Below are 12,312 nucleotides of genomic sequence, written 5' to 3'. Positions count from 1 at the left end.
CTCACCACTGAATCTATCTGTACCACATCAAACATCTCACCAAGTCGTCACCACATCGCAAATCACACTGAAGCAGACATGAGGATTTTCAAAAAGCAACGATGGATTTGCAGGATGCTATAAGCTTCCTAACACCTGTCTGTCCTCTGAATTCAAGTCCTCAGCCAAGGTCTTCCGCGGTCAGAGGCTCTCCCATCGACTTTCCTTGCATTCTCGTCCGAAATGTCACTCCCCCTTGATAGCCGTCATGGAACCATCTCCCCTACTGCCAGGCTCAATATACATGATATAATTACAAAATAACATGGTGTGATGTCATGGTGGTCGTCGTTTAGACGAACCACATACCCGCCTCGAACGCCTCCTTGGCCCCGGGCTTGGCCTCCCGTCCAAGGGGCATGAGCTTGGGGCAGATCTTGTCGCGCTCGTCGCTCTGGGAGGTCTGGCTGTCCTTCTGCCTGGCCTTCCTGGCCTTCTGCAACTTGGCATAGTTGCCCAGAGCCGCGCGGAGGATACCATGCTTGACGTCCTCGGGGACACGGTCGGTGAAGAGGCCCATTTCGTGGGGACGCGCGCGGTTGCTCACCAAGTGGGCATAGTACACGGCAGGGTGCAGAGACACCGGAGTGGTGGACCGCACATACTGGTAGCACTGGTGATAGATCATCTCCTGAAGCTTGGCAGGAGGCAGCTTGACCTCGTCGTGCAGAACCGTGTAGTGAACAGGGCGCGCCGTGCCCTTGATGGCCACATGGGAGCAGAGGTAGAAATCGTACTGGAAGGGGTGGGTGACTTCACGCTCAACCAGGGTGCCCGGGAGGGCGTTGCCGTTTTTGTCCGCCACGTTGCTGTCGGGGAAGAAGCGGATGTGGTGACGCTTGGTGGCAATGATGATGGTGAAGAGCGGGGCGGCAGCCTTCTCACTAGTCATGGCCGCCTCGAACGCCTTCTTCATGGCCGGGAACTCGTGCTGCATGACGTGGGCGTACTGGCCCTCAGAGACACCGTCGCGCATGTAGAATACGCGCTTGGGAAACGTACCGTTCCGCTGGCGCCACTGTTTAATCATGGGCTGCAGCATCTGCATCATGTTGTAAGGCTGGATAATCTCAACCCTCCAGCCATTGGTCTGGGCACCAGCGGCGTACTTGGTGGCCGCCTTGTCCATGGAGACAGTCATGGCAGCAACCGAAGGCGACAGATGACCAGCAGCGCCGTGGGAAACATCAGCACCAATAAACATGGTAGGCGTGTTGTCAAAGTGCGGCGCCACAGAGTTGGGCTTGAGCGGCTGCCCAGCCTGAGTCTTGACGGCCACGGCAGTGCATCCACCTAGCTTGGCATTGACCTTCAAGCAGACGTTGGAGCAGTACTGCGCCTGGCCCTTCCGGACCTGCTGGAGGTTCAACATCTGCGTCGGCATGGCATAGCGGCAGTCTGAGCTGCGCTTCAAGCGCTCGTAGTACCAAGCCGACTTGTCCTTGAGGATGAAGAAGATGATCTGAGGGTTCGCATTGAATTTCTTGCCGACCGTATGCCAGGCATTCTGGACGACCTCGGTGTACTGACTGCCCTGGGCCCGGAAGATGATGGGGTCATTTTGGATCCGCCCGCCGTGGCCCTTGTAGATATTGGACCAGTTCTTGTAGAAGGCGGCGACAGTGGGCTGGTCACAGCAGTCCTGGGTGACGCAGATGCCCCACGACTTCAGTGGCTGTGGGTTGGGCTCAATGAACTTGAGCCCACGAAGATCCCAGCGACCACTCACTCCGGGATTGACGATCTTGTTGCCGAATGAGATGCCGGGGTTGGGAATGACACGGGCTTCGACCTTGGGCATGGTGCTGTCCATCTGGATGCCGAATTGCTTGAGGAACCTGTCATTGCCCCACTGGAGCTGGGCAACCATCTTCTCGATCTGCATCTTGCGCTCCTTGGGAGCCTGGACAGCAAACCGCAACATCTTGGTGGTCATGTCTCCATCAAGCTTGAATGGGTAGGGGCAGAAGCGCTCCACCTCGCAGAGCTCCATGGGAAAGTACCCGGCCTTGTTGGTCTCAATCAGAGGCAGCTGCCAGAGACGAAGACGCTTCTTGTAATGAAGCTCGTAGAAGTCGTAAATGGACATCTCGGAGGTGGTGATCTCCTGCGTGGCCTCATTGAATTCCTTGCGCTGAAAAGTGACCTTCTTGGCCGACGCACCCTCCTGGCCATACTTTGGCTCAAACACGACTCCCTTGACCCTGTAGATGGGGGAGGGGATCAGGTTCCCATTCTTGTCCTTCTTGCCGCGATGAGTGACCCTGAAGCGAAGATTCGTCAAGCGGCGGAGAGCCTTGAGCCCGGCAGACATGCCCCATTTGCCGTTCTTGTCCTGGACAGGCTTGACAAACTGGAAGAACTCATCAGGCTTGTGGGGACCGACATTGGGGCACAAGTTGATGACCAAGTGGCGGGCCAGCTGAGCCATGTTCTGACCAATGAAGTAGGTGTTGTTGGCGACGTCGACATTGACGCCGAGGCCCTGACCGCCGGTGATGTTGGACGAGTTTAGGCGAATGGCAGAGTAAATGCCCTTGATAGCCTCAGTGAGAGCGTTGAGAGGCATGCTCTCAGAGCTCTGGGGGTGGATAAGCGTACGCTTGTTGGCGATGAAACCGAAAACCCTAGTGGGACCAGCACGGAAAACCTGGTCCAGAAAAGCTAGGTAGATAACATGTTTAGCTTTTCCAACAGCACAGCATGAACTTCTGGACATGTGATAACTCACTGATAGTCTCCAGAACCACATTGTCCCAGCCCATCTTGCCAGCCAGATAGGCATTGATCGCCTCCAGGTTCAACTGCTTGGTCTTGGTGATGGTGATGAAAAGCGGCTGGGGCTTGCCACGCGAGCCATCCTCATTCTCGCGGAGGTCTATCTGTTTCTTGACAGCCTGATTGCCAATGTCGTTGCGGGACCAGAGGATCTTGCCACCATCATACAGCCAGTCGCCCGACTTGCCTTCGGGGGTCTTGAACTGCTTCATGTGGGCTTGCAAGGTCGGGTTCTCCCAGCACTTGCGGAAGACCACATTGGCATCGGGATTGGGGGAAACGTCAAGCTGCAGATGTGTTTTAATGATGAGCACAAGACGATGTTCCCTGTCAAGAGTTGCTTACATTGTACTGGAAGATGGTGGGCAGCTTGGCAACCTTGATGCGGTACTGGTTGATAGCGACATTGACCTTGCGGGCCTTGGCATCGTCATTCCAACCAGGGCGGCTGGCAAAGGGGTGGAATTTGTCAAGATCCTCGACGTAAGCCTCGGGGGTGAGATCAATGCGCTTCTCAACAGCCTTGGTGCTCAAGTCTTTGAAGTCGGTATGCTTGGGGTAGGAAGGCAAGTCCTTGGGATTGAACTCCTGAGTGTCATCCATGGCGACGATGGGCTGTAAGAGATGGGGCAAAAGAGTGTCGTAGCTGTTGGCTTCTTGTCGAAGAAGCAGAGAGCGAGTTGCCTAGAAGGACTGTTGCGTTGCTATGTCAATCGCTGTCTGTGGATCAAAGCGGCCAGGAAGAAGAGAAAAGAGAATGAGAGGGCCGGGGGGCAGCGGGAGAGGTTATGTAGGGGATGGCAGAGGATGGAAGGAGAGAGCGACAATCAATCACAGATGACTGGACAGAGACTGTTTGGGGGTTTGGAGGTTAAGGGGAGAGTGAGTTTTGTGAGGTGTGTGTAGTAGATGCAAACAGATCGAGACAAACAGGCAGCAAGGCTATCCCAGTGAAAAGGCGCAATGAGTGCCCATGAGTGCCGAGAACAAGGGGGGAAGGAACGAGCTGGGTAGACACATGCACGACCCCCACTTGCTGGGTGTGCCTGATGCAGCGACCCGGTGTGAATCGGTGCTGATCAGTGCTGATTGTTCCGACAGAGAGCGTGCGACCGAGTGATGATTTGGTGGTGATGTGTGATGTTGGGGGATCATGCCAAATGGCGATGGCTTCAAGAATGTACCTTTTGGTGGATGCCGAAGCAAGTCGCGGTTTTGCTACCACGGAAGGGTAGACTGAAGAGGTTTTGATAGAGGGATGTCAAAGTTTGATACCGCTCTGGGTTGAAGGAGAGTAGAGAATGAGGGTAGCCGATGGCTGAGGTTGAAGATGAGAGAGGAAGGGTTGTGGGAGTTGTGGGAGTTGTGGGAGAGGAAGACCTTACTTTATACCCAGGAATTGAGGGCCCAGAATTCCTAATCAGCCCCCCACTGAGCAACGATCAGCTGGAGCAAGTGAATATCGGAGGAGGAAGCGGGTAATGGTTGTTGTAAGCAGCGATAACAGCCTTGGAAGACAAAGGAATTGCTCTTCTGTTTGATGGGCAAGTGGGGGGACGCGTATGACGCCAGCGAGGTTGGTGATAGGGCTTCCTTTGTTGGTTGGCGATAGGACTCGCTGCTCCGATAGGCCTACGTGGGAAAGACGGAAGGGGCGTTGAGGGAGCACATCAGACTATTCATCATCACGGCCACCGTCGGCATAAGAGCTGGAAGAGCGAGCTATCTTGAGGCGGAGAAACCACATCACCATCACCCATCTCTGAGCATCATGTATCTTCCGTGGTCTCCCTTGGCGTATCATTCCGGACCACAGGAGAAGAAAATACTCTGCTCCCTTCTTATCACACCACAACAGAGAAAACTAAACAATCTACCTGCTCCCTCACCTGGGAAAAGAAACTTCTTCTTTTGATCCGCACAGTATCATGAATTGCAGCTGGAATCACCTCCTCCCCGTTCACTTAGGGCTACCCGATCACTTGACATTTCTCACCTCTTCTGTGGAACACTAGGGCAAGGAACTCGAGCCAAGGTCTTTGCTTCCTCTCTTAAGCATAGGCAGGTACCACACACATTGAGTGTATAAAGAAATTAGATACCCTAAAGGTTATATTTGCCTGGCCTGTTGAAGACACTATGGGCATTTCCAGACGTTTAGTAGACCACAGTGCAATACACTAATGTATCTATCCCAGTCCCAATCCAAAGTCCGTATTCTTCCCTGAAAAGACACCACGAGATATTGGTGATGAAACCATTCCCAAAAACACTCAACAAAACAGAAAGTGTTGAGCAATCCCAGCTCCCAATCCCATCCCACCCCTCCTCTCCAACATCTTACCATCCGTCTCCTCCCCAAAACAAGACCAGTCGTCAAAATAAGCTTATCCCACCACCCCTGTACAACCCGACATGAGACAAAAGCATCTTGGTTCTACCAGTCTTGACACCAACCCCTGCCAAGACCAGCCCCTTTTTTTGGTCTCGGCTGACTAACATTTCGGCCGGACAACGACAACCCTCAAGTAGACGGAAGGGATCTTTGTCAGTGACACTTTCACTGCCTGCCTTAGATGGATGGCCTAGCCTGGATGACATTTTTGTGTTTTTGGTCATGGAGAAGGGGTTGACTATATTATGAGTGTCACATATCAGGTCGTGCCACATTTCCACTACCGATATTCAGTCAACGGGACATAATATATCGCACATGTCACACATAGACAGATGCTCACTGAAAGTGGGAGGTCGCACTCCCGGTCACAAATATATGACAGTTGATCACCACTGCAGGACATCCACCATCTGGCGCAGACAGACTCTCTCACGAGAAGAATTCACAAGCCACTGAATATGAATCCATCATCACTATCCAAAAGACCTTGAAACCTCGGAAAGAACAAAACATCTACAATTCACCCGCCCCGTCCAACCTACTACACTATAGTGAAACCTGTATATAACGATTCGGTTGGTGTGAGGAGTCTTATCGTTATCTGGCTCATATAAAATAAGTTAGTTTAGCAATTCCGATCGGTACGTGGGAAAAATCACTATGGCTCGAATCGTTATATACAGGTCGGGCTGTATCTCTCCCGAAATCCCCCATTTAACTTTTGCCCCCAATCCCAACCACAAATGCACCACCTTTAGCCTTCCCCAAAAGAAAACTCCTATCCTATACAGTATGCACCTCCTCAGAACGCCATGATGAACCCTCAATCCCTCTACCTTCCCCAAGATATGATTATATTCCCCCAGCTACAAACCTCCCCTATCGTCTCAATACCCCCCACCATAACCTCCATACCCCGGTGGAGGAGGGGGGGGAGGCAAACCCCCAAACTGATACCCGCCGGCGCCCTGCCCAGGTACCGCAGGAGGAGGCTCATACCCCGCTCCACTCCCGGCGCTCCCCGGCCTGAGACTACTCTGTCTGTAGCCTTGCCCCTGCCCCATCACCAACCTCTGTTGTCCATACGGACTTCCCACCCTTGGGGCCGGCGAGTCCCTGTTCCCATATCCACCACCGTAGCTCCCAAAATCGGTGGAAACATTTCTGTGGTGCGGGTTCTGGCTTGGATTGGCGTGGGCTTTCCAGACGTGGTACTCTGGTACGTTCGTCGACTGGAGCAAATTGACGACCTTGTTTGGGTTCATACGGTGGTAATCGTAGGCCTCAGCCCGGGGGATTAAGCCGAGGAGGAAGGTGATGTCCCGAGCGATAGGGGCAGGGGTGCTGCTATAGCTCGCGCCTCCAGCACTTCCCTGCATACGACGCTGCTGGTCCAGTCTACGGCCAGCTGCTCCTTTTAGGGGGGAGGCGCCACGGACGAACTCGGTGTTGTAATCGTTTCTCTGAATCTTGCGAGGCGGGTTTGACTCGTCGTCGTCTAGGGGAAGAGGACGTTTGGGGGAGTTGGTAATTGTTGGTTGGAATTGAGGCGCCGGGGTGGGGGTGTTGCGGATGGAGATGGGTTGTTGTGGTTGATGTTGTTCAATCGAGGGCATCAAACCAGGTGGTTGTATTTTCGGCCGGAGCTGAGCCGCAGGAGAGACGATAACTCTCGCCGTGATAGGGTCGAACTTTTCGGTTGAGAAACGCGCCGAGAAGTGAGAGAGCTTCGGGTCCTCCGGGAAAAGCTCCGCCATGCGTTTCTCCAGTTTGGAAATCTGGGCGAGTTCACCAAATTGGGACTCGTACTTGTGGAAGTAGACGTAAAGCTGTTTGGCCTTGTGTACGTTCTCCGGCTTGGAGGTTAGGCGAGAAACGACACGCTCGAAAAGGACGCGGGCATCTGTGAGATGGTTAGCCATGAGTGGGAAACTAAAGAGGGCGAGAAACTTACTGGTAAAGTCATTCAAAGAATGGAGATATTTGATGTGCTCCAGCGCAAAATCCTCATCCTCCGGAAACAGCTTCGCACCACGGTCAAAAATCTTTCCACCAGCGGGCTCCTTGTAAATTGTCCACTCCATATGTGCAACAGCCGCATAAACATCGCTGGTGAGCCGACCGCGCTGTCTAGCGTCCTGGAAGACCTGCCTCATACCACCCATCTCCGTGTTCGCCTTGCCCTTGCCCTGAATCCGCCTCATGGCCCGGATCAGAGCAATCCAGACAAACGAGATGGTCTTTGACAGCATCTTGGTCTGCATAGCAGAAACCTGCTGCACCGCCTGTATCTGCTTCTCCGCACTGGCATCCATCGCCGGCTTGGTCGACCCCTCACCCTCCTCCTCATCATCTTCATCATCATCAGACCCGCTAGACGAATTATCCCTCCCAGCCGCCTTCTTGGCCGCCTCCTGAATCTGAGCAATGTGAGCCGTCTCACGGTCTTTCACCTTGTTGATTATATCATACAGCGTGTCAAGCACCTTGTTGTAGGGAGCGCGCACAGCCTGACCAAGCGCAATCTTGGCCTTGTCGTTGTCCTCAGTCTGCTGAGTGGATTCAATGTAGTCACCGTACCGGAGTGCAAGGAGGACGCTCTCTGGGTTTGCTTCAATGCCACGAATCAGAAATTCAAGACCTGTGGACACGTCATTTTTTTGGTCGCTAGTTTTTGGCTTGTCATCAATAATGTTGTTCTCAAAGCACCACTCGGCCGCATCCAGCCACATCTCTGGCCAGAACCTCAGCGCCATCAGGGCCTGCCGGTAAACATAGAGAATACGCTTCTGGTAGAGGCCAGGCAGCTTCTCGTCCTCCTTGAGGTAAAGAGGATCAGACTTCTCCCAAGCGATCCACCTCTTCCAGATCTCAACTTGCTCCATGTACTCCTGGTACCCGTCAAAGTGAGCAGCGGCTGGGGGAAGAACGGGGAGGGTCGTCCGCTGCAGACCACGGGTGGTGTTCTCGAGGGCGATGTAGGCACTCTTGGCCGTCATGTAGGACGGCGACCGTTCGGCGAGGTTCTTGCGACCGTTGGGCTTGTTCAGGCTCATCTCGAACTGGTCATACTCCTTCCACAGGTTATTAACGTTAGCGATGGGCACACAAATGGCCTTCTGGTAAGCGGAGCGGATCTGATCCATCTTCTTCAGATCTTCCCACTGGCTTCCTCCCAGGGTGCCAGGCCCGGACTTGAGAAACTGAATGTAGTCGGCCCAGATCTTGCCGGAGTCCTTGTCGAACCCGATGTTGTTGAGCGCGAAATCGTACGCTTGATAGACAATTTGGCGAGCATTCCCATCGTTGAGGTCGTTGCGACGGCGGACATAGTCGAGATACTTTGTCCAGAGGGCGAGGTTCGGTGTGGATATGAGAGCAGTGCTGAAGATGCGCTCAGCCTCGTTGAAGTTATCGGTTTCGAGTTCCATCTCCAGCCATTGCACCCAGACCTCGGCCTATTCCATTGTTAGCATTGCGTTGTTGAGGCAGGGGGCGCAAGAGACATACCGCCTGAGGAAAGATGGTCAGGAACCGCTCGTAAGTCTCTCTGGCCTGGGCAATGTTGCCTCTGCACCGGTGCTCGGCCATCAACGCGAGCCATGCGTCCAAGGCTCCGCGAGGGTCTTCTGTTACTCGCTTCTCGAGTTGGGCGACCTTGTCGACAGGTACCAGAATTGGGGTCTCGGTAGGTGGGCTAAGGGAGCCATTGTTTCGCCCGTCGTCGGTCGGGGCGTCGGCCATTGTGCAATGTGAAGATGTTGATAATGACCTGAAGGTCTCGGTCGAGGGGAAGGAATCGCTGCCGCAATTGGCAAGGCTGCCGAGGTCGAAAGTGGTGATGCGCCGATATCAAACGGTGGTGATGGTAGAAAACTCGGATCAGTGCTGCTTGGGGAAACCGCAATTGGGGTAGGTAGGTCCACCGTCGATGAGAGACACAGCACTTGTGATGGCGATAGAGGCGGGAAGAGAGGGTGGGTGGGAGCAGGAAGCTAGCGAAAAGAAGAAGAAAAGATTACGCAGAGTCACTGAGAGTCGTTGCGTCGCATGGATCACAAGAGACGGAGATTCTGACCAGCAAGGCCTTTTTTTTTTTTTTTTTTTTTTTGGCAGCGCACACAAAGAACTGGGGGACTGGGGACTGGGAGTCGCGCAGTAAGCAGGACCCAGATATTGAATGTAGGCTGTGCTATTCAAGAGAGGATGCTGCTATTGTTCTCAATGATGCCGTTGTGGAGCAAAGTTGTTGTTATTGTTGTTGTTGTTGTTGTTGCTGTTGTTGTTGTCGCCGTCGTCGAAGATTTATAGTTCGACACACGTCTTCAAGGTGTGATAAGAGATGGACAAGAGATGGAAGCGCGACTACATGCGCTTGGTTTTCTTTCTGCCAAGCTGTGGCTCAATGTGGCTTGTGGATAGAGGTGGGCCTGGGCCAGGTGGCACGCACAGTGGGGAAGCGGGAGACAGGACAGTGGGGAATTGGGCGGCAATTCGCTGACCTAATTAGGAGCCCAGGAGACGCGACTCCCTGGCTGGCACTCTACGCGACCCTGAGAGAGCGACACGACTCAACAGTCAATGCCCCCCCGTGGCAGCGCGACGGAGCCTGTGCCTCTGTGTTTGATGAGTTCAAGCTGAAAAGTGCCCACCTTTTTTGCCCACCTAAAACGAGACAAGACGGGACTGCGTTGCCATCCAGTGACCAGAATTAAAAAGGTCGAAGCGCTGTCCATTCAAAACAAACAAATCTCTGTTTCCTTCTTAGCGCCTTTCCTGTTGCCCTTCCCTTCTTTTTCCCACCATCACCGCCCAACCATTTTCCACTTTCTCACCACCACCACCATCACCAACTACGCACAACAGGCGCCGACTCTGCTTTTCTCTCTCTCTCTCTCTCTCACACACACACACTCACTCACACACACTCTCTCTTCTCTGGATTCAACTGTTTTATCTTATTTTGAAAACACAAACTCAAAATGTCTGTCGTCACGCTTCTCGGCGTCAATGTGGCCAACAACCCCGCCAAGTTCACCGACAAGTACCTTTTTGAGATCACATTCGAGTGCCTGGAGCCACTTGAGAAGGGTATGTTTGCAACTTTTTTTCCGACTTTTGTTTCCACCCATATCTAACCCTCTCATCTCAAAAACACAGACCTCGAGTGGAAGCTCACCTACGTCGGCTCTGCCCAAAGCGACTCCCACGACCAGGAGCTCGACTCCCTCCTCGTCGGCCCCATCCCCGTGGGCGTCAACAAGTTCGCCTTTGAGGCCAACCCCCCCGACACCAAGCTCATCCCCGACGACGAGCTCCTCGGCGTCACCGTCATCCTCCTCACCTGCGCCTACGACGGCCGCGAGTTCGTCCGTGTTGGTTACTATGTCAACAACGAGTACGAGTCCGAAGAGCTCCAGAACGACCCCCCTGCCAAGCCCATCATCGAGAAGATCAAGCGCAACGTGTTGGCTGAGAAGCCACGTGTGACTAGGTTCAACATTAAGTGGTATGTTACATTTTACAGTTTGCGACAGAGTGGGGCAGGTTGCTAATACGACTTGAAAAAATAGGGACTCCGAGGCTACTGCTCCTGCCGAGTTCCCTCCTGAGCAGCCTGAGGCCGATTTGGTTGCTGATGAGGAGGAGTATGGTGCTGAGGAGCTTGCCGAGGAGGAGGAGGCCGAGCTAGCGGAGGAGGCTGCTGCCGTTGGCGAGGCCTCTGGTGCTGATAAGGATGCTGCCATGGAAGGCGTTGAGGGCGAGAACGGTGCTGTTGACGAGGAAGAGCTCTCCGATGACGGCAGTGTCGACATCGAGGGAGAGAGTGAAGACGACCTCGAGGAGGAAGAGCTCGACGGCGACGCGATGGAAACTGATGAGATGGAGGTCGACAAGCCTGCCGTTCCTGCCGCTGGCGCCCCTTCTGGCGCCCCAGCCCCCCAGGCTGATGCCATGGTGCACTGAACCGCCCCTTGAAGGGTTGGGAGTGCGAAGGAAACATAAAGCAGGAATATGATGTGACGGATATGTGTTTGTCATTTTTGCAAGCGGGACTGCGGGAAGTTTGGAGGCATTTCGGAATTCATACCCTAGACGTTCTGCTGCTGTTGAATTGATCACATCGGCTGGCGATGGTTTCTGTCGCATTCACGTTTAATTTCTGTCTCACGTGTATTTGTGAACAACATCTGGATAAGGCATTGTCGAGCCGACCACTGACCAGCAACCCCTTCCTCCAGATCTTAAAAAGCTGATAGATAACTGGGCATGACCAACCTGACAGTCGATTCGGGTTCAGTACCTTACTTCTTGTATCTCACAATTTATTTCTGCATGTTCAGCATCCACATACCACCTGTCCCCAGAAATAAGACCTGTCCCCTCTCCAACAACATCGCGATATGTCCTGCCCATTTGCCCCCACGACTCTTCCAGGTCCCCGACTATCTCCCAAGCCGCCTCCGGCTTAATAACGGGCATACAGTGAAACTCGAGAGTAATTCGCATCATTCCGTTGTCCGGTATCCTCTCTGCGCTCAAGCATTCAAACTCACAAAACCCCCTTGCCCAGAAATTGCGTGGTGTTAGGTCATCAAGCATGACTACATTCCACCCGCTATCATTTGTGGTTGTTCTCGCCGCGGAGAACAGCTTCCTGGGTATCTCCCTCTCATCCTTCAAACTAATCCCGCTTGGTAAAAGTTTCATAGGGTAAAAGAACCCCAAGCCGTAGCACACCAAACACCACTCGACCAGCGTCCGGTTCCGTGTACCTTCCTGGTTCAACAACCCCCAGGGGATGATCCTATGGCTTGCCACATTCTCCTCCAAGGGGCGTTGGAACGGCGATGTTCCATCCGGAGGACCCAGAACACGTCTCAACTCTGGCGGTGTGTGCAGCAGGTTAAGACCACCAAAGCTAACATCAAGTTGCTCGACCACCACCACAAGTTCAGAAAATGCGGCACCTGGAATTAGAATTGCCCCAGCCACCAAGCACTCAAGTGTCGGAATCTGTCGGTCCAAAGGTGGTGGAGATCACCGAGGGCCAGCCCAATCCAAACAAAGCCGCTCGCTGCAAGTCATTGAACCGC

General features: G+C 53.5%; 3 protein-coding genes across 3 annotated transcripts; 1 reads left to right on the top strand and 2 right to left on the bottom strand.

The window, feature by feature from the left end:
* Positions 1-50: 50 nt before the first annotated feature.
* ago1 (Protein argonaute) lies at positions 51-4,353 on the bottom strand. Its single transcript, XM_062948147.1, has 5 exons — positions 4,203-4,353; positions 4,002-4,135; positions 3,163-3,510; positions 2,771-3,104; positions 51-2,703 (listed from the first exon to the last, which is right to left on the bottom strand). The coding sequence occupies exons 3-5, from the start codon at positions 3,418-3,420 to the stop codon at positions 332-334; spliced, it is 2,964 nt and encodes a 987-aa protein (XP_062799554.1). The 5' UTR covers positions 3,421-3,510; positions 4,002-4,135; positions 4,203-4,353; the 3' UTR covers positions 51-331.
* Positions 4,354-5,852: 1,499 nt separating this feature from the next.
* RNA14 (mRNA 3'-end-processing protein rna14) lies at positions 5,853-9,584 on the bottom strand. The gene is made up of 3 exons (XM_062948146.1): positions 8,726-9,584; positions 7,170-8,673; positions 5,853-7,118 (listed from the first exon to the last, which is right to left on the bottom strand). The coding sequence occupies exons 1-3, from the start codon at positions 8,957-8,959 to the stop codon at positions 6,103-6,105; spliced, it is 2,754 nt and encodes a 917-aa protein (XP_062799553.1). The 5' UTR covers positions 8,960-9,584; the 3' UTR covers positions 5,853-6,102.
* Positions 9,585-9,674: 90 nt separating this feature from the next.
* ASF1 (Histone chaperone asf1) lies at positions 9,675-11,368 on the top strand. The gene is made up of 3 exons (XM_062948145.1): positions 9,675-10,306; positions 10,376-10,724; positions 10,789-11,368. The coding sequence occupies exons 1-3, from the start codon at positions 10,198-10,200 to the stop codon at positions 11,180-11,182; spliced, it is 852 nt and encodes a 283-aa protein (XP_062799552.1). The 5' UTR covers positions 9,675-10,197; the 3' UTR covers positions 11,183-11,368.
* The last annotated feature ends 944 nt before the right edge of the window (positions 11,369-12,312 follow it).

Source organism: Podospora pseudoanserina, chromosome 5 (assembly GCF_035222485.1).
Source record: "Podospora pseudoanserina strain CBS 124.78 chromosome 5, whole genome shotgun sequence".
NCBI classification, from domain to species: Eukaryota; Fungi; Ascomycota; class Sordariomycetes; order Sordariales; family Podosporaceae; genus Podospora; species Podospora pseudoanserina.
Note: the sequence above shows the minus strand (reverse complement) of the source record. Positions and strands in the feature narration are given on the sequence as shown.

Bases quoted from the DNA above. Each gene is read 5' to 3' on its own strand.
- ago1 (XM_062948147.1), bottom strand. From the start codon at position 3,420: ATGGATGACACTCAGGAGTTCAATCCCAAGGACTTGCCTTCCTACCCC. The intron at 3,105-3,162 runs GTAAGCAACTCT...ACACATCTGCAG, and splicing joins CCACCATCTTCCAGTACAAT to CTTGACGTTTCCCCCAATCC. The intron at 2,704-2,770 runs GTGAGTTATCAC...TTATCTACCTAG, and splicing joins TGTGGTTCTGGAGACTATCA to CTTTTCTGGACCAGGTTTTC.
- RNA14 (XM_062948146.1), bottom strand. From the start codon at position 8,959: ATGGCCGACGCCCCGACCGACGACGGGCGAAACAATGGCTCCCTTAGC. The intron at 8,674-8,725 runs GTATGTCTCTTG...ACAATGGAATAG, and splicing joins TGACCATCTTTCCTCAGGCG to GCCGAGGTCTGGGTGCAATG. The intron at 7,119-7,169 runs GTAAGTTTCTCG...ACCATCTCACAG, and splicing joins TTCTTTGAATGACTTTACCA to ATGCCCGCGTCCTTTTCGAG.
- ASF1 (XM_062948145.1), top strand. From the start codon at position 10,198: ATGTCTGTCGTCACGCTTCTCGGCGTCAATGTGGCCAACAACCCCGCC. The intron at 10,307-10,375 runs GTATGTTTGCAA...TCAAAAACACAG, and splicing joins CCTGGAGCCACTTGAGAAGG to ACCTCGAGTGGAAGCTCACC. The intron at 10,725-10,788 runs GTATGTTACATT...TTGAAAAAATAG, and splicing joins ACTAGGTTCAACATTAAGTG to GGACTCCGAGGCTACTGCTC.